At 38.4% G+C, this 25,208-nt stretch overlaps 1 protein-coding gene across 6 annotated transcripts in view; it reads right to left on the bottom strand.

Annotated features, from left to right (window-relative positions):
- LOC131030498 (uncharacterized) overlaps window positions 1-25,208 on the bottom strand; it is a 227,606-nt gene that overhangs the window by 105,001 nt on the left and 97,397 nt on the right. For all 6 annotated transcript variants that reach the window (XR_009102912.2, XM_057961350.2, XM_057961349.2 and 3 more), the window contains exon 7: window positions 434-650. Coding sequence is in view for 5 of the 6 variants with exons in the window: in XM_057961350.2 (XP_057817333.2) it covers window positions 434-650 (217 nt within the window). In the remaining variant the exon portion in view is untranslated. The remainder of the gene's footprint in view (window positions 1-433; window positions 651-25,208) is intronic.

Raw genomic sequence — 25,208 nt, 5'->3', positions numbered from 1 at the left:
TATTTGGAGCTTAGAAAGGTTCGGATTAAATATATTTACCCTAAATCTTTGATCATGACATTATAATGTATATCAAGGCAGCTGATTAAATAATATCTATAGAGTGCTTTAAATAAGATTTGCAGAAATTTTTTAAAAATATTTGCATTTATATTAGCAGGAGCATCACATTGGTATCCAAGCACTGTTAAAATTTGTATACCTGAAGCTTATTTGCCAACAATATCCGTTGGGGATATTACAATATATTTTTATATATTTAATATTTGTTAAAAGTTGGTTAGGGTATAACAAAAGCAAAAGAAGCAGAATGAAGAAGAGAACTAAAAACGATCAAAAATTGTCAACAGCCCTAGCTCAAAACAGCACATTTTTTTATTGAAACATCCACATTAGAATAAACTCATACAAACTACAAGAATAAACTTATTACCTCTCAGAAATCTTGCCTTTCCAGCATGTGCCGTGCATGCAGCAGAATTGGTGGTTTCATGAAAATTTTCATCAAGTTTTTCTGCTTCATTAAAAATCCTCGACCAGGTGCCTGCTTCTTCAACTCCTGCTTCCACCTCCGACGAATCACAATGTTGCCCTTGTTCCAATTGAGAAGGGCCAGGACCTGGCCCTGATTGCAATTGCTGATTATTGTTCTACAGCATCAGGATCAAATTAATCCATCTTTAATAATAAAAACATCCAGTTGTGCATTAGAACCTAGCCTACAAAACATGATGCATTTTCATATTGTCATCCCTAGAATTATTCTCCTATGACCTATCCATATTAATTAAATAATTTTTAATAATTTAATTATTTCATTAGCCTTTTCTATCCATGATTAATTAAATATTTTTATTTAATTAATTTTACCATTTTATTCCAAAATTAATTAAATAATTTTATTATTTAATTAATTTCCTGCTCATAATTAAATAATTTTCAAAAATTATTTAATTACCTAGCACTTCCCTCTCAAATTAAATAAATTCAAATAATTTATTTAATTTTTTCACATTAAATAAATAAAATTAATATTTTCTTTATTTCCTCTATGCATTTACACCTTACCTTATCCTTCCAGGGCCACCTCATCAATCCGTATGCATTATACTTTATAGGTCTTACCCTCTCTCAGTTTTTCTCATCCATTGATCTTGCCATTTAAACTCCACCACTGATCAAATATTATGTGAGGCATATTAATAAAACCTTCACTCATTCATTTCTCCCTAGAGCTAGCATTATTATCAAGAGCACTCCTAGCACTTTTGAGCACCTATACTATAGTCAAATTATCAAGCATCTACCAAGCATCAATCCTTCATTATAATATCATTGTACAATCATGGTTATGTTATTTTGAAGACAAACCTGCAAATCCAAGCATTCAAAAAAATCTCAAGTAACAATGGAGAATCCTAAGGTCTTTGTGTTCCTATTATTGTTTATCATCTGATTTGAGCATAAATCATAGGCTTCATTTCATGATCATGTGGATTGTGAGTTTGGACCTTGCATTGTATTGGTTTCTTTATTGTGATTCACATTTTTATACCTTTCACAAGACTAATAACAAAAACTGAATTCAATGTCATGCCCCCACCAAAGTAGGAGATCGAAGCCTTATTTAAGAATCACATCGCATCTTTTTTCCAGTCAAACTTGGGCAATTAAATTAATGAAATAGCAGTAACTCAGTTAAGGGAATCGATCAAATTTCAAATGGATAACATTAACAACAATTATCAAAGCAAACAACTGAAGATTAATCAAGAGTTTAGTGACATTAAGTTATTTTAGGCCAGCGATTAAAAAAAGAAGAGTTGTGACTCTTTAGAAAGGCAGAAATGTTGAAGAGGTATAACTCTTGAAAAATAATAGGTGTGTGCCCCTTCTCATTTGAAATTATAAATTGGGCAGCCCTGTTAATTGAGAAGGCGTCCATGAAGGATCATCGAATGAGAAACAAGAAACTCGAAAAATAAATAATCTGATCGGAAAATGAGCATTTGATTGAAAATCAGGAAATGGCAAATAAAGAGCAGAGATCTGATTTATTGTTATCAGCCTAGAATTAGTAAATTCATGTGTGAAAGTATGATATGAATTTATGAATGCAGTATATATTCCTTGCTCAAATTATATAGGAATAATTGTAAGAAATTGCATTGTTTTCCAATTTGAGTATTTGTTGGTGATTTTTCTTGCAGCTCTCAGTCTTAAGGATAAATAAACTTCTAGGTTATGGGATTGGAGACCTAGAACAATTCGATTTGCACTGTCAATAGACTAAGGATAAGAAAATGCAACATAACCAGGCTTTCATAGCCTTCTTCACTTCAAGCTCCATCACACTCAGGAGGATATTCCTATTTGCTGAGCCTACATTTGACAATAACCTCCTAACAACAACTACCTACAGGCCTAATGAAGATGGATTGTTCTCAGATACAGAACAGCTGAGAACAAGTAGCTTATAAATAACTTATAAAACTAGAAAGGGAAAGGGAAAAGGAAGATGGATTTGATGTGAAATGTTTCTGAAAAAAGTTTCGAAAGGTAGTAGACCAGTGTCTATCCATGGGCATTGAGTCAATTCCTAAAACACAAATGCAAAACCAAACAATAAATTACTTCAGATTAGTGGGCTTTCAAAACACTAATGCCTTACACTAACGCAGCTCCCTTTGCTATTACATAAACCATTCTTGTTAATCCATAACATATTTCTCAGATTCACTGTAATTCGCACATAGACTTTAATTCCTTCCTTGAAGGAAACCCATACACACAATCACACATTGACAAAAAAATGTCAAGACAAATCAAAGCATCCTGAATATTTTGATTTATATGAAATCTGGAGATACAAAATGGAGACAATTTCTACAACAATTTTACAGTATGCTCGTGAACTAACTGGGATTACTGAGAATTTTTTTACATTCATTCTTTTTTGGAATTTTGTACAAGCGTTAGACTATACACAACCCTATTCTACCTCCCCAGAAAAAGAGAAAATTCAGAACCCCTAATACAGCCTTGATATTCCTTTAAAAGAAAACAAGGAATGCACAAGATATATGCTGCTTACACTTGGCCATCTTCCCTTTTGACATGTCATTCAACCCAACATGAAAAAGAGAAATTTCTACTGGTAAAAACAAGACAAAGGAAAATCATGTGCGTCCAAAATCATTCTGGTGGAGAGCATTGTTGTTGTAACCTAACTGATTTTTGAGCCGTGCCACCATCGCGTTGCAGATGACTCAATGGAGGCGTGCTTTGCACCATTCCAACTAGCTGAGGAACTCTACAACCTTGAAGAGGAACCCAATGGCAAATGGAGTGGAGCATCCCTAAAACTAAAGGAGGAGCTCATACTTCTAGAATGGAAGCCATTCAAGTGGAAAGAGGAACTCAAAGAGCAGTATTCTAATCAGAGGGGCGGTTGCAACTTCAATAATCTCTTTGAATCAACAAAATGTTGTGCCTGAACCAACCACCTTGTGCTCTTATCACTTTTGTCCCCTCTTCCGCTGCCTCGTTGCCATTTGCTGGTGAAGGGGAAATATTGGATAACCCTTGAAAGGTCCCTTGCAATTGAACAAGCCTTTCAAGACCCCTTCAATTATCCAATGCATTTTCAAGGCCCCTTCGGCTATAAAACAGTTAGTCTGAATATTCTCCATCCTATGTCACAGAATTTACAAGTGATGAACACACTATCCTACTTAATGGATGACTTCCCCATCTTTGGAACCGTTTTCAAACAATCCTAGAAAACTTTTCAAATCTCTACTAGTTGAAAAACAGACCTACTGAATTTATAAGAACACTCGAGAACTCTAAAAATTGTCTATCTTGAGTTATCCGCACATGCAGACTATCTTTTAGGCTTTATTCTTTTAAAACTCCCTTCATAATTCTCGACCGTCAATTCAGAAAATTTCAGCCATCTGTACTTAACTTGATTCGTCGCCGCTTTGAATTCCCTATGCCTGAGGTTAAACAGACTTTTCAATCACTTATTTCAATGTTTATCCTAAATAGGTGATTTTGTCGTGATTTTTATGTCTCGAATCTCCTCTCATTTTGATTCGCTTGTGCCAACCTTTCCCTTTTGATTATTGGGTCTGCATTTGATTGGACACTAGCTTTTATGTTTGTCTTTCAAATGACAGCTATTCAAGTCACGAGGAGATGTCCCTCTACTCGGGACTCGCTAAAACTCCATCATCTATGTTGCCGAGTGCCAAGCGAACATCTTGATCGTCCAAGTGGTCGCTGCACAGTGCACATCTTCTTTTTACTCGAGGCTCAATGAAGTCAGAAAAACATTCTCGCCGAGTTCCAAGCGGTCCCACCTCCTTGCTCAAATTAAAAGAAAAGGCTCGTTGAGGACCGAGCTCCAAGTTTACATAGGACAACTCCAGACTCGACCAAGTTGAAAAGAAACCCTAACCAAGCACCGAGTTTCACTTCAAGGTAGCGCCATGTCATCATATTTCAAAAACCAATAATCCTTTTGAAAAGATGTTGACTCCTCGACATATTACCGGTTGATCCTTGTAGGCAAGGGGTTTGGGGCCAGTTTCTAAACGATACTAGCCCCTCTAAATTGTAACTTATCCTGCCAATGATCGGGATAACAAGTCAACAAAATAAAAAAGGACATACCTGCCAAATCTAATTTAAAAATTTTATTGGAGCTTTGATGTTCTTTTAATGAAATCCAAATTGGGGCTAACAGTATTGTTACCCAATTTCAATAAAATTAATTGTATTTCTATTTTGATAAGTATGTGATGACATATTCATATAGTTAATCTATTTTGAATTGGATAGAAATGGTTGCAAAACAAGAACACTAGTCAACCTCTCGAGTTCACAAGAGTTGAAGACTTGTCATACCAACCATCAAGCAAACCACTTATCTATTTTTTTCTTCTTATAGAAATTTGAACCATGAGGAGCAAAGTAACATGCTGCAAGATAAATTATGAGCTTTTTAGTCTCTATTTTTATCCATATGTACTTGGTGACCATTTCACACATCGCCCCATTAAAACGGGGACCCCCTCTTTTTGCTTTGTTTTTTTTTGTTTTTTTTGCTTCTCTCTGCTTGTTCTTCTCTCTGCTTTTAGGGTTTTGAGTGAGTGAGTGGTCTGTCTGGGCTAAGGCTAAACCTTAGGGGTTCTTTTTTGATGTTATTCAAGCTGAGTCCAGTCAAATTTTGAAAGTTGTTAAGCGTCCTCCCGAAGATTGAGATGATTGAAATAAGGTAGGTCTTTTAGGAGAGTCAAATAGGTCTCAGGTTAGGTCTAATAAAGGTTTTTAGGGTAAAATCCAATTTTGGCTAAGTGTTAGCATTTTTTGAAGGTGAAATTGTGTTCTTGCCTAGGTGAGTTTTGATCAAATTTCGAAGCAAGATGATGCCTGAAGCAGACAAATCGCTCCTGACCCTCAGAAAGGGCCCAGGGCGAAATTTATCCCAAGTGCAAATTCTTGTTTTTGATGAGCTTGCTAACTGGTTCCTGACCTTGAAAATGACCTAACTTTGCCTTGTGAAGCAGTTTGGGATTTAAATTTGAAGCAGTTTGGCCTTAAAGGGTAAAATTGCTCCTAACCCTCAAAGAGGGCCTAGGGCGAAAATGTTGTTTAAGTCATATTTGTCACTGACTTTTCTAAATTGCTTTGTGTAGAGTCTCCTGGAAGGAGGATTGAACGTGACTTGATGCTTTGGAAGGTTTGGAGACGTGAAAGATGGTGAATTTTGGAAGCTAAGGAAAAAATCGCTACGGACGCTCAAAGAGGGCCCACAACGAGATTTTGATTTCCTTCATTTTGCAAAGAAAAGAGACCAAGTTTTGATCATAAATGGAAAATAAATGACTTTCTCCACCCACCTGAGGAAGTTTTGGCTAGAAATGATGAAGGACCTTGTTGAAAACAGAAAAATCACTACGGACCCTCAGAGAAGGCCCACAGCGAGAAATCTTATAAGGGTCATTGCAAGCCTTGTTTGGTCAATTTGAGAGGTCAAGAGCATGATGAAGGATAGAATGAACATAATGAAGTATCCAGACTTGATCAAAAATGATGAATTGAAGGAGTTTTGCCCAAGAAAGTAAAAATCGCTACGGACCCTCAAAGAGGGCCCACAGCGATTTTCTTTGTGTACACATTTTTGGGCCTTTCTTGGACATGAATTTTTATTAATAGCAAAGAACAAGATGACATATCCCTTAGCAAAGTGATTTTTAGATGAAAAGTGAAACATTTTGGTCCAGGTAGCAAAAATCGCTACGGACCCTCAAAGAGGGTCCACAGCGAGATTTTCAAATATGCATTATTCTTGCAAGATCAAAGTGATTTCATGATTGGAGGGGATGAAGGAAGGAAAGGTCTATCCGTTGAATATAATTTGGAGGATCAACACGAGGAAATCAACCCAAAATGAAAAAATCGCTATGGACCCTCACTGAAGGCCCACAGCGAGAAACCTAAAATGGGAATTTTTCATCCAAGTTTGAGGAAGGCTAAGGCTAGGCATGGGTTAGAAACGATGTTTGAAAAGCCTTGAAGTGAAAAGAAATCATTGAGAATCAATAGTTTGAAGGCAATTACAAAAATCGCTACGGACCCTCAGAGAGGGCCCATAGCGATTTTCCAGTTTTCTCTCCTTGGTTTGAAGAATGGAGATAAAATCTTGCTTGGACAGGAGGAGAACGTGATGTGTTATGCCTTGGAGGTGATTTGAAGATTAAAAGATGAAGGAATTTGCCTAGAACCAAAAAATCGCTACGGACCTTCACTGAAGGCCCACAGCGAGATTTTCAAAAAATGTATGTTTTCTTCAAAATGGTGCTAAGGCAAGGTTAGGACAAGGAGAAAAGACCTCCAAGAACAGGATGAATATTATTTTACCTTTCAAACTTGATGATTTTGGTCAAAAAACGAAAAATCGCTACGGACCCTCAAAGAGGGCCCATAGCGATATTGTTGAAAATCCTCATTTTACCTTGCAACAACAAAACAAATTTGGTTGGAGTGGATTAAGGGAAGGCATTGCCAAATGATGAATGAAGTTTGAATAAAAAATGATGAAGAATCAAGCCTAAATTGCAAAAATCGCTACAGACCCTCAGAGAGGGCCCACAGCGAGAAACTTTAAAATCACACCTTTTCTCCAAAATTGGATTGAGCTAAGTTTGCAATTCAGTGAAAGGACCTAGTTGAAATGTCTTGAAGAAATTTTGGAGGTGGAAAAGTGCTAAACTTGAGCAAGAAATGAAAAATCGCTCCTGACCCTCAAAGAGGGCCCATAGCAAAATTTGCATTTTCACCTATTTTTCCTCATAAAAAATGTCAAATTTGAAATGCAACACGTTAACGGGATATCAATTTACCCTCCAAGAGATTTTCAAGTTGAAATGTGGAATATTCAAGGCTAAAAATCAAAAGTCACTCCTGACCCTCAGTGAAGGTCCAGAGCGAAATCCTCATGAAAACTCATTAAGCCTTGTTTTAAAAATTAACATTCTCCAAATTGCATTAGATCGCCAAAATTGCTAATTTTGAGGCATTTGAAAAAATTAAAATTAAATTGGCATTTAATAAAAGACATTTTGGCATTTAATAAATTAATTTTAAGCCTTAAAAAATTGAACTTCTATCTTGGAGGCATTTAAAATTAATTTTTTATTAAATTAAAATTAAATATGGAGCGCTTAAGTTCGTCTTATTTTTATTTATTTTACCAAGTCGGCCCCTCCTTTTTAGAATTTTATTTATTTTTTAACCTTTTTTTTGCCAAGTCGGCCTAGAGGGAGCAAAGGGGTGAGCGCTCTATATATTGGAGGTGTTTTTTCACAATTCAAATCATTCAATCATTGCTTCAAGTGCGAATTTGGAAGGCTAATTGAAGGTGCTAAATCTGGTTTGTTTGGAGCGATTTTCTTTCAAGTGTTGAAGGCTAGAAGGAAGTGGAGTTGATTCTTGTGAAGGCTAAAGGAGGCGCATTTTATTCAAGGGAGAACTTTGATCTACATTTTTGCCTAGCGAAATTCACCTATTTTTGCATCATTTCTTAGAGTTTAATACTCAAGGGAGGTATGGCGAAATCATCTTGACACCATTGTTGAAGATTCAAATTTTGAACATTTGTTTTTGAAAAATCCAAGTATTGCGTAATTAATTAGGAAATGATAACTCAAGATTTATCATGAAGTTTCCTAATTAAAATCTTAAATCTTCCTTTCTACTCTATATTTCTATGCTTCAAGATATATTACTAATTGTGAAATGTTGTGTAGGTGTCAAGATGGCGACTCCAAAGGCGGGAGCATCTACTAGTCGCCCGGCTCTCATGAAGGAAGATCAGAAGAACGAAGAATTGGAGACCAGGATCGTGTCCAAATGGAGCAATATTGGAGATTCCAACTTGGGAAACTTCAGTGTGAAGAAGTTTCGAGAGGTCCCCTACATTGGCAAGCCATCACCTGTTGCGAAGAGAATAATTGAAAGTGGCATCATCAAGGCGGCAGGATTCCCTCCAGCAGTCCAGTGTCATGAGCTGATGATCGAGTGTGCCCGCCATTATGACTCACAATCTAGATCGATCGTATCCAAGGAAGGAAACACTTTGGCTTACCTTTCGAAGGAGGCTATAAGTGAGGCTCTCCATCTTCCAGAGCATAAAGATATGATTTACAAAAGCCTAGAAGGAGCCAGGTCAATGTATGAAGATGATCCCGACACTTGCCTCAATCTCATCAACAAGAATTGGTTGCTCAAAAGTCGTCCTCACCTGAACAAGATTCCTAATACACCGCATAGGATTGATTTCCAAGAGGAGTACAGAGATTTGATAACTTTGCTCAATCGAATTACAGGGGCTCCTCAAGCCTTCTACTTCGAGAAATGGATGTTCTACTTCATTCAAGTGATTGTCCAAGGGAAAGGAACGATTCATTGGGCCAGGATTATTAGCAATAGCCTGGATGTGCAGTTGAGAAGACTAAGGCCTACCAAGTTGTTCTACATGAGCTCATATGTCATATATGCCTTGATCAGGAGTTTTGAGTATGCAGGGCTACCTCATAGAGGAGTGATCGGAAGAGAACCCGGAGAAGTGAGAGTTTGTGACTCTTATGTTCATTTGCATCATCCACCTGGAAGTGACTACAAGTTAGTCAATGATACCTTCACGATGAACATCACTAGGATATTGCAAGGCAGGATTCACCTCTGGATGCACAAGAGCTTGTGAAGAGGTATGGTGCATGGTTCATCCAGTTTCAAAAGTTTACATCCATCAGAGTTCAGGGATGTCCTTCACCTCCCTACATGTTGCCGAGGTATCCGACAGACAAGATAGTACTACTTGAGGTAACCAGACAATTGGTAGCTTGTGCAAAGGTATCCAGACTCAAGCATGGAAATGGAATTCCCGTACCTATCATATTGGGGAATTCAATTGAGGTATGTCCTAATACTCAAGCTTCGGAGGATGCAGAGAAGGAATTAGCCTTGTATTCATTCACCTTCTTTGCCCCACGGGAGAATTTTGATTCTTATGGTTATATGGAGGAGACAGTTGCTAGGAAGTACGGACATGAGTTTCAGGGAGAGGACTTTTGGATGAATCTCTCAAGTGATTTAGAAGTGAAAAGAAAGATGCATTCCAAATTACCTTTAGATTTCATCAGGAAATGCAAAGTTTACAGAGTAGCTGATCAAGCTCAGGACAGTGGCAGACATCTCCAGTCATCCTATGACAAAGAAGATAAGAGAGTGAAGATAGATTGGAGCGAGCCTGAGATTTCGGACTTGAGAGCTTTGATGGCTCCAATTTTGTCATGTACTCGCAGATGGGTGGATATACAACATCAGAAGTTACAAGAGCAAAACATACCAATGACTTTTACTTTGGAAGAAAGACCAGAAGGAGGAGCGAGCGTAAGTGAAGACAATTCTCATCCTAGAGGCGCAAAGAGGAAAGAAAGACCTAAGAAAAGAGAACCCTCCAAGAAGAAGCAAGAGGCCAATCGGGATTGCCCATCAGGTACATCTTCTCGACATGGAAAGAAGGCAAGTCAAGCTGAAGGTCAAGAGAAGATGGTACCGGAGATTGATGAATCTATGGAATCCAAGGTACAGAATGATAAACTAAAGAAGGGACAAACACCTCAACATTCATCAAGTCAACCGCTACAAATTGATGAGCTATAGGAGGATCAGGAAAATGATGATGAGGCAACATCTCCTCTCCGAGAAGATGAACCGTTACCTAAGGAAATACAAGTTAGAGAGACAAGATCCGCCATTCCAGATTGGTTGAAAGAGAGACTGACAAGGGTGATTTTGATTGAAGATGAAGAAGATGTGATTGACTTAGAGAGCCTTATAGGAAATTCTCAAGAGGTAACGGAGAAGAAGAAGGCCACCAACATGTCCAAGGTGATCAGAGATGAGATAGGATCCAGGAAATTGCAGATAGCTACACCAGTAGTGGACAAGTATGAAGGTGAAATCCTTGCAGATGAGTATGATGTAGAAACATTTGAGCTGGGTCCACTCACTACTGAACAAGCAATGGATGAGGCAACCGATTCATTTGAAGCACTTAAGGGCAAACTTAAAGAAGAAATGGAAAAGAATAGAAAGCTTGAGAGAGAGAGAGGTGCTTGGAGAGGCTGCTTTAGTCATCTCAATCAGCCCTTGAGACGTCAGGATCCAACAGTATCTCCTGTGCAAGCACTTCCCCTTAAATCAGTTGGCGAGGCAGAAAGAGTCAAGAGCTTGGTTCAGCTTATGAGCTCTTGGATTGACAAATCCCACACGATAGCCATTGAATTTACAACAAGAATGACGAAGACAATCCACCGAGCTATCCAGGTCCTTGAGATCGTCCACAACCTAATGATAACTATAGCCGCTTTCGCTCACACTAGAGATGTTATCATTCCTGTTCTGCAAGTAATCAGGCAAACACCAAGGAAGATCCTAGCACAAGAAAAGATAATGGATGGAGGAGCTCACAACCTACTTCAGTGGTCGACTCTACTCTAGATGAAAAAGGTTCTTTTCGAGGACATCAGCACCAAATGCAATCAAGTTGAAGGTGTCATCCATCCAATTCAGGATAAGGTGTTTGAAGTATTGTGTACCATTCTTGGCAGGAGGATCGAAGTTGAGACAGATGTGGACCTCCAAGAGTTGGAAGAGAGAGTCAAGGTCATCTTTTGCAAAGATGAGAATGTCATCACAGATGAGCAACGAGATCTAATGTTCACTACTATGCTCCTGATTGAGAAGATCAAAGAACTCGAACCTGGATGGGAAACAACTCTTCTCACTGCCTTTGATCAAGTTATCCACTTCGAGGAACGAATGAAGAATCTTCCTGAGATTCCTATTGCTGAGATTGAAGGAATTGTGTCCAGATTCGTTGCATATGCTAAGAAAGAGCATTGAAAAGGGAACAAGGTTCTAGAAGAATGGTTGTTATAGAATGATGTGGCATCTTAATTATCATTGGTCTATGTTTCCTCGATTTTTGTGCCAATTAAATATTTGGCTATGCATTTAATAATGTTCATCTAAAAAGGGAACTTTTTGTAACAAACGCTAATTAGGGTTTAGGTGTCAGAATCTCAGCCATTGATCTTCTTTCGATCTGGGCTGTTCATTGTAATTGAGGATGCTATATATACCCTCACTCATTTTCATTTTGTCATTAGATATTAAGGAGATAGATAATAGTTAGAGCTTTGGAGAGAAGAAAGTTATTTTGTAGCAAGATTGAGTAGTGAAGAAAGAATTTCGAACAATTGTTGTCTATTTTGGCTTTGAGATCAATAAAATATTGAAGTTATGGTGTTTTATTGCAATTCTTGTGGCTATCTTCATGGTTGTTTACTTTCTTGAATCATTCTCAGTCGAAGTAGTATTTAAGTTTGAAGGACTAAGTGTTGTGCTTCTTACTGATTGTGGCTCTCTCTCAAGCTTTCACGTTCCAAACCACTAGCTTCTTACTGATTGTAAGGACGCCTTGTGTGGTCAACTGGAGATATTTAGATTGCTTGAACCTTCAATCATTATTGAACTATTGATATGTATCTTTATGGTAGTATCGATAATTCTTGATGATTTGAAAATCACTAATCACCTTAGAAGATCGCATCAATTTCAGTGGAGTTGTAATTCCTTGGCAATACTGAAATTGGTAGAATCTTACCAAGTCTAGCCTACATTGAGTCATTCTTAGGATTAGATTAGAATTCATCTCTCGAAAACCCTATCTTTTTTGAGAATTTGTTAGTGTTAGGAAATTCCTATTCCTGCAGTCAAGTAAGAGTAACACAGACCAGCTTTCAAAGTGCGTAAGACCCCTTGAAGAAATAGCATTCACAACGACCACTGGTGCTTATCCACACGTAGAGATCCTACAACGAAGAACCTTGAAGTCACCCTGATTGATCCTTTTTTGCGATATCTTCAGCATTCAGAAGCTTTACTCAAGAGAGGATAAGGTACCCTTGGGTATTTTATTCTGTGTTTGATGGTGTACAAAATACACGTCAACAGTACTGCTTATTTGGGTCTTCCTTTTCCATTTTATAATTCTTTCCCAAGATTCTCTTACTAAGATTATTACCCCTCCATGTTCCTTTCCACTTTCAATTAACTCATTCCATACTGATATCTTCATGTAGCCTTCAAAATTTGGTACCTTACAGCCCTCATGCTCGTGTGTTTCAAGGAGGACAATTATGTCCATCCCCTCAGCTATGGGACCTAAACCAAGCCCTTTGCTCCAAGGGTAACCTCTACAATTCCAACTTACCATTGAGAGGTGTACCTGTTGACGTGGCTAAAGTCGGATCACCAACTCTCTTCGGTCAACGCATAATAGAATGTTGTTGAGTATCCTATCCTCTTGCATAAGGAATCCCTAATGTTGTTTTAGTTGATCAAAGGGGACAACCTCAAGGTTCCAAATGTCAATTCATGACTACGAGATAACTCAGCAGTTTGATGCGTTTTTTGTTGGAAACACAAGGGGCCTTACGTTTGCTAGTCTGCATCTAACGATGTTGCGATTCTCAGACTGGGAAAAATAAAAGCAAAAGAGAAGGGTTTAGAGATCCTAAGTGCAATGATAGGAATGACTAGTGTTGCGGGTAGACAGATTTCCATAACCGATTCTTGTTTTGCCAGAGACACCCTCACAACTCGACAAAAACAGTGAAATCTCCAAGAAGATGAAGGATTTTCAGACTATGGACATTCTTCCAGGCACCCAATTCTGGCATAACCTGAAACAAATACCCACGGTTGAGCTGAGCACAGTTTTGGGTTCAGACTAACCATGCACGGTGACCTACAATCAGCAGGTCCCTAATGGTATGAACCTGAAATGCATCAAATACCCCCCACACTTTGCCATTGAAATCATTGAACTCTACTTCTAACTAGCTAGAAGGAAACCATGCAAACAGAATAAAACCAAAATAGCAAACACCAAATCAATGTTAATATAATGATTTAAGCTGCTATTACAACAATTTCTGCAGCAGTTCTATGCTACTCCTAATAGTCTAACTACTAAATCTAACCTTCTACAAAAAAAATATAACCCTTTACAATGGGAGGCATCCTGCCTTTTATAGATTTTACAATTTGAATCAAAGGCCAGGAATTGACTGCATCCAAGGGCCCTAATCTACCTTATAGAAACTTGGCAGCTTTAACCCATGCCTAATAACTACCATAACTCCCAACCACTTTCTTCAACCACTTTCCCAGCCACCTACAACTTGTTGTGAGGTATTCACACATCACCCCATTGCAAATAGGGACCCCCCCCCACTTTTTCGCTTTCTAGGTTAGTCGTCTTAGTTTAGTTGTTAGTTGTTGTCGAGTCTTTGCTATTAACCTTTTGTTCGTAGTTGCTCAAGAGCTGATCAAGTCCTCCTCTAAAGAATGAAGTGAGGTTCAACACTCCCTTTGCCCAACCAAGGCATAATCCCTTCCACTTCTCTCAGTCCTGTCAACCCAAACCCGATCACTCCCATTTCCATTTCTCATCATTGCCATCACCATTCCATTTGCTTCTATTTCCACCTCCCCTACCACGATTCACTTCCATTTACCATATCCTCTACCCACCTACCTTTCTATACTCCATCTACCCTTCCTTCCACCCATCCCCATATCCTAACCTACTTCCCTGCATAACCCACCTTATATTTCCTAACTTCCATCCCACATCCTTAACCTACCCTTCCACTACCTTTACCTTTACCTCCATTACCCCTTCCATCTCATTCACCTCCCTACCTTCACCTGCCTAATCCCCTTCCCATCCTAGCACACTCATCCCCTACCCTTCACCTACACTTACCTATACCTCCCTACCCTTCACCTATAACCTCACACCTACATCCCCTACCCTCCATCTCACACCCCCTTACCCTTCTACTTCCCTTAGCCTACCCTTTCCCTTACCTACCACTTTACCCCTACCCCTATCCTATCCTATCCCACCTTCCTTCCCTTATCCTAAACCCCATCCCATTATAACCTACACCCCCTCTACCGTTTCATTACCCCCTTATACCTCCCATTACATTTTACTCCCCAACCTCCCCTAACTCCATCCACTACCCCTTATACCTCCTAACCCCACGTATCTCCTACTTCCATCATTTATATCCCTTATGTCCCCCTTTCCTCCAACATCCCATTCCCCCTCTTTCTCCACGTAGCAGCTACCCTTAACATTTCCTACCACTCCCCCCTCTTATTTCTCTCCACCGTATCACATCACATGCTGGGCCCCACACACTCCAAAATGGAGAATTAAATAGATTTGTCTTAAGGACTCTTGCTGGGACCCACTAACCACCGGCTGAGAATGAAAAATGTTTTTTTTGTCTTTGATATTGCATGGGCCCCACCAGAAATTTTGAATGAAAGAAAAGTTTTTTTTAGGAATTTTAAAAGATAAATTATCCACCTCATCAGTCCTTGCAAGGTGTGGCAACAAAAAAATAAGGAGCTGGCCTCTGAATGAAGATGTGTCACTTTAATGAAGATAGAGTAAAACAGACCCTTTAACATCCACCGTCTATATAAGAAGACATCCATCCTCATTCCAAGGCATTAATCAAAGCAATTGATATAATCTGCTCTGCAATCTAAAGACAGTGAATTGCAGCAGACAGAGAGGCAGAGCTACAAATTTGAGGATCAAAATTCAGATCAAAACTGATTTCAAGGACTAATTCCATCAGTAGATTGTTATTTCCCAGATTTGAATTGATCTTTGAAAGCAATTAATGATGCATTAGGGGTGTGAAGGATTGTTTTGTTTGCATGATTCTTGAATCATTATGTGTCTTTCAGGTTTTGATAAGAGGACCGGAAGCTGATAAAGAGATGATTTCATTAGGAAGTTCAAAGACTACACTCCAAGGCAAATCAAATTCAAGGACGACTCACACATCAATATCCACATTTGGGAAAGGGACAATATCAAGATTCGATCACATGAAGAGGGTGGATCAGACCATTACTATGCACTCACAGAGCTGACTGCAGGAGATTCACCACCTTAAACAGAGTTGGAGTTTGATACAAAAGCAAAGGGAAGCTCATGGAATGATGAAGAAGAACGAGCAAGTGATCATGTTTACTAACAACAAATTTCTTCAAGTTTGAAATCCACTTCAAGCTCAAGGCTAGAGGAGCGTACTTCATCACTTCAAGGAGAGGAGTGAACTTCATGTGATGGCTGATAGGAGTGACTTCATGTGTTGAGGATTTAGAGCGCACTTCATGAGTCAACAATTTAGAGTGAGCTTCATGTTCAGGAAGTTTGAAGCGAACTGCACAAGTCAAGAAAATGGAGCGAGCTTCATACTACATGAATCAAGAAAATGGAGTGAGGTTCATACTTCATGAATCAACAAATTGGAGCGAATTTCATGTAAAGGTGAACTTCACGAGTTTGAAAATTGGAGCAACTTCACGAGTTGTGAGTTTGGAGCGAAATTCATGATTAAAAGGAGATGAGTGAATGCACCCAAGACAAGATACAAGGCAGCTAAATAGATGTATTTTCCTTAAAGCTAATTTGATGCCTAAGAGGGGAAGATTTTGAATGAGTCGGGCTAATGAGAGCGCACTTCACAAACTGAAACAAAAGAGTGTATTTCACAAATTGGAGGATATGAGCACACTTCAGCACTTCACAAATCACCACATATGAGTGCACTTCAGCACTTCATGAGTTGGAGATTTCGAGCAACTTCACTACTTGGAGAAATGGAGCGACTTCACAAGTTGGAGATTCAGAGCGACTTCACGAGTTGGAGATTTGGAGCAACTTCATGACTTAGAAGATTGGAGCGAACTTCATGTTTGGAAGAGACAAGAAAGCTTAGTAAGCAAGGAGATGAAGCAAGATACAAGGAGAACCTCTTCAAGAAGCTTCATCAGCAAACACAATGATGCAAGAGCACCAGTCTAGTTCTTACCGGTTGAGAAGTTTTCAGTGGAATTGCTTGGAGATCGTGACATTTCTTCTTGTTTGAGAGTTTAGCGTTGTGGTTTTGGGTTTATTCCCTTGTGTTCGTGGTCTTTATCGTGTTCGAGTTTCATGGCATTTGGATTTAATCCCGATGAGTTATCGATTCCGGAATTGGCCCAGTTGATATGTTCTTACCAGTTAGTCTGGCAGTGTGTTGAGCGAAGCTGGATCGGGTTGCGGTTGATCTCCGTGACTTGTGGATCGTTGGAGATGTTGTTTTGGGCCTTGGCCGGTATTTCCGGAGGTTCGCGCATCGTTTTATGCTTTTGTGTTGTTCTTAGTGATTTGAGCCGACTTGTTATTGTTTGCACGTTTCATGAATTGGTTGGTCCTTGGGTCGACTTGATTAAGTTGTTATTATTTGCGGATGGTATAAATGGAAGTTTGTGAATCATTTGAGAGGACAGAAGTTAGAAGATAGAAGACAGAGTTTAGAGATCGAGCGAAGATGTAGAACCAGCGAGATTCTGGTCCGGTGGACTGAAGTCAGAAGGGCTGAGGTCTGGATTAGGGTAGAGCCGGCAGATTGATTTCGGAGGCCGATTGGATATGTGGATGATCTGTGGATCTTATAATTGTATTGTAAGCATTGTTTGTATCCTGGATTGCAATCCAACATGTGGCATGTGTAATTCTTCAATCTGTAATAAGAATTGTTCATATTGTTTACCGGTTATGTATTTTGTGTTGTTATCGGTTGTTCTTTTTGCTATTTCTGGCATTGTGTTACCGGCTACCGGTATATCTTGCATGGTTTTTGTGTTAGGCTGCAAGGATGGGTTGTCCTTCATTGGATCTCCCTACCTTGTTTGCATCACACAAGAACATCAAGGAGGAGAAGATCTCAAGTGTTTAAAGCCTCTCACCACCTCAATTGCATGAAGAAGACTCCAAATGTTACTAGGTTGAAAGACTTCAAATGTTCAATAGCTACAAGCAATAGAGCGAGATATCTTCAAGGTTCTCAGTCTATCACATTGACATGGAGAGATCACAGGAGTGCAAAGGAGAAATCATCCAACTACCTCAAGGCACCAAACCATCAAGGAAGGATAACCTACATGATGGAAGGATGTTTTACAATCTTGAATTCCCTTCAGGAATCCAAGAATCGAAGTCAGTACAATGAGGAGCTACATTCAACCAGTTGCACCATTCATCAAGTATGTCAAAAAACGAAGGAGGATCAACCAAAGTCATCACAAGACCTACGTCAAACATGATTGAAGAAGCAGATAGTTTCAAAAGAGTTAATCAAAGTTTGCTTCTCATCATCATCATCATCACATTGAGCAACTGAATAATGTTAAGTATCAAGAGATATCTCTCAACATCCCTTCATGATGATGAATCAAATCAAGTTTACAAGTGCAAGATTGAGGTGGCAGCCCAGTCATCCCTTCCACCAATCCGAGGGGTCCACATCAACATGTTCAAGTTCAATGAATCAAGCTCATATATGAAGGCATAAACTCCAATGTAACTACCCTCAATATCAATTGGTCCACATTCTCTGAATGTAATTCTCTCATTGGCTAAGAAGAGTAACCCTAATTAGGGTTTCATTGTAAAATTTTGGCCATTGATGGAGATTCAATCCTGGCCATTCATTGTAAATGAGCTCGCTATAAAAGCTCAAACTCTTCATTTGTAAAGGTTAATAGTTAGCTAATAGTTAATAGTGAATAGAATAGTGAATAGAGTAGTGAATAGAGCTAAGATGGTAGCTAGATTAGAATAGAAGTTAGAGTAGGAGAAGGCAAAGATTGTTGCCAAACCTTGTTGTAAAGAACAATTGATTTCATTGAAGTTATGGTGAATTTGATTTGTTATTTCAACAACTCGCATGGTCTTTGCTTCTCAATTTACTTTCATTTTGATTAAATTGAGTGGAGGAAATTGTTGAATGTATTTGTGTGGAATTTGTTTTGTACATACCACTAGCCTCTTGCTGCTTGTAAGTGCGCCTTGTGTGGTCAACTGGAATGATATGAGCTCAACTTCGAATCATTCTACACTCATTGTTTATGCATTAACTTGAATGGTGATCAATGTTTAATGGTATTGATTCGAATATCTTTGAAAAGTCCTTAGAAGATTGCACTGAGTTTGTGTCAAATTGTTCAGTTTGATGGTTAGACCTCGCTCAATAGGATTCCATCTAATCATTCACCCATCTTCCTACATTCTTAGGATTAGAATAGACTCTCTCAACCCCTCATCTTTTACCATTTTTTTAAACTCTAGCTAGTTTAGGATCAAAAGCATCACCAAAATCGCAACATCAAATGATCTAAGTTCCAGCAAATCAAGCATTCAGGCATTCAAATGTAAGTCCCCTTGTGATTCCAGCATAATCACATCAAACCAACGAGCTTATCCACATGTAGTGACCCTACATTCATGAACCTTGGAGTCTTCTCAAGTGATCCTTAAGCTAATCTTCAGCATTTGAGAGATTTTGTTCAAGAGAGCATAAGATACTTTAGGTATTTTATTTTGTGTTCGTATGTGCATCAAAAACACATCAACACAACTGTTTGGCATTAATTCAATCAATTTGGTAGTTGGAAATAACTGAAGCATAACTAACTTGTGCCCCTTTTTTTTGAATACATTAGACGGGGCCCATAGATGGTTATTTACATTAAAACAATTCAGTTTTACAACTAACTTTCTAGAATCAATTCCAGTTGTGCATTTCTGAGTATGTATACATTTGTAGCATTTTGTGTGTTCTTATGTCTTCAATCTCGTTGGTGGACTTCAACTCATTGTCCGGTGGTGGCACGTATCTTCGTGCTTCATTTCGATCTTGGGCTCCATCTTCGCTTCCCAGCCTTGACCGCGATCATGTCTTCAATTTGCACCTCAGGTTGCCACCTTAGCTTTTCCCGACAACGTCGATTTGCAAACAATCAATTTCGACTGGAATTAATCACTTCGAAATATTAAATGACTTAACAAATAAGTGAATTTTTTCAAGGCCCGGAGGGGAAAAAATAAAAAATATTCACTTTTTTAAATTAGTCTTGAATCCCCTCCTTTCTCTTTTACTTGGTCGATTCAACTCCTAGGGGTCGAAACTCGGCCCTTTAGAAATTTTGTATGACTTGTTTTAGTTAGACACCCTTTCACTTAAACATGAAATTTGACCCTTTTGGGAGAAATGCGCGATTTTGTTGCTTCTATTTCAAGTCTTGCAAATTCTTGTGCTTGAGCGATTCTTTTATCTCTTGGTTTTAAATAACCCTCTCCTTTGAATGAAACTCGGCTATTTTGGCCTAAATGAGTGAATTTTTTCTCTCTGTGATTTGCGATTTGGTTTGCCTTTCTCGCAAAATATGAGAAAAGGCCGAATTTCATAATTTCGTCTTTGTACCCTAGTCCCTTATAAACTCGGCACTTCTGGCAAAAAATGTGATTTTCCCAACTTGGGCGACCTCCCTTTTAATCTTGAAAACCAAGAGAAGGTACCGAGTTTTTCTTTTTAAAATCGCTCATGATGAAAATCGCGATTTGAAGGAAATAGGCGAACTTTCGGTTTGCAATTTTTTTTAACTTTGTAACGCACCTTTTAATTTAAATGAAATTCGGGCATCCTGTAAGGAATGAGTGATTCTTTTACTTCAAACACCCTTTTGCCTTAGACGTATTCGGTAAAACCTAATAAAATACCAAACTTTGGAGGAAATGCATGAGTTTTAAACCTCAGCCCTTTTCCACCAAATGTGAACTTCGTATTTCAAACAAAATTGGCAGACTTTTTACTCCCTCACGTCTTCATCGCTCTTAGGATAAACTCGAGGCTTTTGGACTTTTGATTTAAAATGTGTGATTTCCTTTTAACTACTTAAATTACACCAAACTCGGTGTATTTCATGGCTTTGAGAGTTGTTTTTGAAGGATGATTTACCTCATTTCCTCACACCTCGTCATTCTAAGATTTTTGGACTTTTGGAAAAAATCGGGTTTCTGAGGAGAAATGTGAGAATATCAATCGCCAAGTTTGCAAACCTGTTAAAAACGTCGAACTTCCTATGCGCCCTCAAACTTAGAGAATGTTTGGCCTCATATAGAACATTGTGCGATTTTTGGATTTCTTGCAAAACTAGGAAAAACGTTGAGTTCTCTTTTGCCCCTTCGTTTGGAATAATTCAGACCTCATGACAAAAATGCATGACTTCAGACTTGAAAAAAAAAACTAGGGCCTCTTAAGTGACTCGGGTATACAAGGGAAATGTGTGAGTTTATCCTTTATACGCCTATGCTTAGGGTTTATTTCGGCTTTTGCAGGCAAAACGATGGCATACTCATCTCTGAGCAACCACTACCCATAGCACAAGTCGAGATTTTGACGGGTTTGGATGGAGATGAAGAAAGTTCAAACTCCCCTCTTCTCTGCGATTTCGAAGTTCATATTGGGCCCAGCAAGGAGGATGATTAACGATAGCTTTGTTCACAGAGATTCCCTATCTCTCTCTCTCGGGTAGATTGGAAGAGAAACGGGGGTCCCCTGTCCGAGACAGGGGTGTGTGTGCAAAACACAAAACAGTACCTAGGGAGCCCCGCCTTCCTATTTACTATGTTCTGTTTTGTTGCTAAACTGGGCTTTCCCTCTATACATCCATGCTTCATTACCTGCACTTCTTGCTGCTACTACTTTTTTCCCATTCCTTTCTTCTCTCTTCTAATTGTAGAGAGGTTAAATCTTCATCTATGAAGAATTGTGTACCTTTGAGAAACTTTTTGTTCCTTAAAATTTTGTTCTTGTCCTCTATAGTTTTCAATGTTACTCTTACATTCCTATTTCTGCCATCTTGTGACACTACCAATTCTGCTTGCTTGATGAATGTGCCCTATCCACTCCAGCTTGTCTACTAGAAAGTCTTTTATTAACCTATTGGTGTGCTCACCTTCTCCATAATCCTTCAAACCTTTCATTATTATATTTTCTGCCCTGTCCTTCCAATGCTTTTCTTCCCCAGTTTGCACTTTAATCAGCTTCTCTATGAGTTCTCTCCGGCTCTCTGTCGACCCTTTTGTTACTTGTGCCCACGATTTTGCCTCTTCTAACTGCTCGTATAGCTTATAAGGTTTGGCTTTCATTGTTATATTTAATTAAGAAAATTTTACAAATTAAGAAGTGAGTAACTCTTATTTCAGTCCAAACTTTCCTTGTTACATTATGTTATGCTCTCAATGTTATGCATGCTCTGGTGGTTGTCATACTATGATCATATGATAGCCTCCTGTTGTTCGGAATTACTATATGCTTCAAAATAGAGTTGTGAATTTGTACAGTATTTCAGATATGAAATCAATTAATGATTAGTTTCTTCATCATTATGATGATAAATGGTATAATGATGTTTATTGCTTGAGAATGGTACAATGGTACTTTTTTTTTTAAAGTGTTACAAAAACTAACGTATATTGGAGAAGTTTCAATATAATTGCTGTGCATTCATAAAATGATTGTTATTATTGTTGCTAAGACTTCGGCCATCATAATGATTGCTGCATATTGGATCACTGCATATTAATCTACTTGCTCAGCATTAACATATGCGATTTGTAGATTAATCTTGCTGCATATTAATCTCTTCTACTGATTGCTTTATTGCTGTTTATTGTCATTTAAAAATCTTCAAGTCACTTGTCCATTAATAAACATAGAATAGTCACTAGAATATAGAACATAGTTGCATCTCCTCCTTAATTGTCATTAATGTTTGATATCTTTCCTAATGTGATTGTATATATTCTTCACTGCCTGTGCTTTGTATCCATGACAATAATCTTGCTTTGACAACTCTACTGGACAGAAGTCTTGAATTGTAAATATCTGTCAACAATCTCCACTGAGCATCAATGACAATTTGTTCATCAATCTCTTTCATTCATAAAGATAATGAATGTCTTCCTGAAATCAATGACAAACTTTCCAACATGACTAACATGATTGCAGGACCTAAACCAAGATTTATTTTGGAAAAGAATGTTTTAATTGGTAAGTTTGTTTTTTAAATGAGCTATATTTCTCATTTTTATTGAACTTGTGGTTTTAGGGCCAAATATAAGAATATCCCCAAGGGGGACATTTCATTCAAAATGTCCATTTATAATTTTTTCCTATGTTACCAGCTTTGTCAGGGACCCTGAATGAACTTAACCAGTTCAGGACACGTTCTGATCCCAGTCTCATTCTGACTGGGGTTCAGCCCATATATGTTGAGACATATCCAGGGCAAATGACCAGGCCTGGACTGCACCCTAGGCAAACCTGCGGAGAACCCACCAAGTTCAAAAAAAAATGCACTTAAAGAAAAACAAAAATTAAAAATCTACCTAACCCCAAAGTGCTTGTTTTGAAGGATTTCAAACTTGGTTAAAACCAGTAAAATTATGAAAAATGAAATGCACCAAGAAGGCCCTTGTGGCCTCAAAAGTCTTACCTTGGACTTGGTGACAAGGGCTCTGCCCCTCAACCCCACCTTTTATGACAACCAAGGACACACAAGGGGTGCTGCCCCTTGACCCTACAGGAAGCTGTGACCCTCAAGCCCCCACTATGTTTTTAAAAAGTGAAAAATAAAAATTGTTTTGGGCTGTGCCAGATGGAAAAGAAGCAATTTTTTCCAAAGTAACTGAATTTCATTTGTATTTTTGATTTGCCAAGTTGATTCTGATTCTAAGTAAGGCTACTGTGATATACAACATTTGATTTATCTTTAACCTTTATGATTTGACAGTTGACATTAAATTATCAGTAGCGCTCTCGATTATGTATTTAATTTTGTACATTTCATGCAAACATATATATATTGTACAACAGAACCCAAATGTACCGAACCTAGGTGAGAAAAATTGGTGAATCGCTGAACCTGAATCAGTAACATCGAAATTTTTTATAACACAATCTCCTATACTTCACTAGAAAAACAACACACACATGAATATTGTTCACGGGTGTTTTATGACCACACCAACACAAAATAAAGTTTCCAATGGACATACTATCCTCTCTTGAGAAAACACCTGTGTATGCCAAGATTGCGAAAGTTCATACAAGCGATTCCAGGGTTCCTACTGCGAACATGCACCTTTGTGATGGATATGAGCTCGTTTGGCTTGATGTATGGTGGTAATCCAAGGGGTACTTTAAGTAAAGTGAAGCAATCCTTTAAGAAGACTTGAACAAGTTTGAATTTCAAGGGAATATGGCGAATGATTTAGCGATTATAAGTGTTTTTTGAAACGTTTTCTCAATGAAATATGTGGAAAGTAAATGAGTGAAGGGATTAGAGGTTCTAATCTAAATCTAAAGAACTTGAAAGACAACAACTGCTCAAGGGAAATCGACCACACTTTGTTTCGCCAACTTAGACAACTACGCAAAGGAGGTGCAATCTTCAAGGGTTGTTCTAAGGATTTTCATACCATCAATGAACACCATCATAGAACAATGCACATTCAATGATTGAAGTTAAACATACACATTAAAAGGCTCAGTCCAACCTTACACTGCAAGTAGAAATCATCTATTTGCAAAAGGTATGAGAAAATGATTTCACCATGAAACAATATTATCTATCTCATTCATCTAATTGCTTGAAAACAAATGTAACTACTTGAGGAAGAGAAACCATGCAAACTTTCAAAATAACACAAGTAATCACCAAAACCAATGAGTTACATCTTTATCCTAATAGCTTATAGCAACAATCTCATACAAACTCTCTCCCTTTTACAAATGAAGGGACGAACCCCTTTTATAGGCCTCAAAAAAGAAAATGGACGGCCACAATTACATTGAAATCAAGGGCTAGGATCTCTCCATGCAAAACCCTAATTAGGGTCTAACCAAAAATACCCTAGGTGGCGCCATGTAGTGGGCATGGCAATAAATAAGGCATCATGCCCACTATGCATTTAATAACCCATCACTCCAAATAAGGCACCCATTATGCATTAAGTAGCCCACCACTCCATGCATTTAATAAATCATCGCCCAAAATAGGGTGTCCACTATCTCTCTCCTTGACGGCAAATGCTATGAATCTAGTCATGATGGCCTCAAGCTCACCTACGGAGACACTTGGCTCAGTTTCAAACTTATACTCCAAAATGGCTATGTCCTTTTCACACTTGCAAAAAGTCTTCTCACATCCCAACATTGCCTCTAGAGTCCTACACATGATGCTTGAGAACAAGGAAACATTCTCCAGATGATCCCTTGAGGAGGATTCCACGAAGAAGAAATCATGTAACCTGCTTTTCAAATTATTCGTTGTCAGCTCCTCATTAGTTAGTCTCTTTGCAAACAATATCTCAATAGTATTAATGATTCCTTCCTAGATTTTCTTGACTGCTGTCCTCAATCGAGCTGACTCCTCATTTCATCTTTCAAAGAATTCCTCCCCGACATTTCCTACACAGTACCACTGAGGGAAGTCATATGCTTCATTTTCTCTAATGACTTCATCATCTACTAACGCTTGCCTAGGGACTTCCATCAATACTTCTAGGCGTGGAATAGTCATATCCTGATAGATGTGCTTGTCTTCCTATGCCTCGTCCATATTCTCTAGTTTGCCAAGAA

Source organism: Cryptomeria japonica, chromosome 2 (genome assembly GCF_030272615.1).
Source record: "Cryptomeria japonica chromosome 2, Sugi_1.0, whole genome shotgun sequence".
Lineage (NCBI taxonomy): Eukaryota > Viridiplantae > Streptophyta > Pinopsida > Cupressales > Cupressaceae > Cryptomeria > Cryptomeria japonica.
The sequence above is the reverse complement of the archived record's forward strand: the minus strand, read 5'-3'. Positions and strand labels throughout refer to the sequence as shown.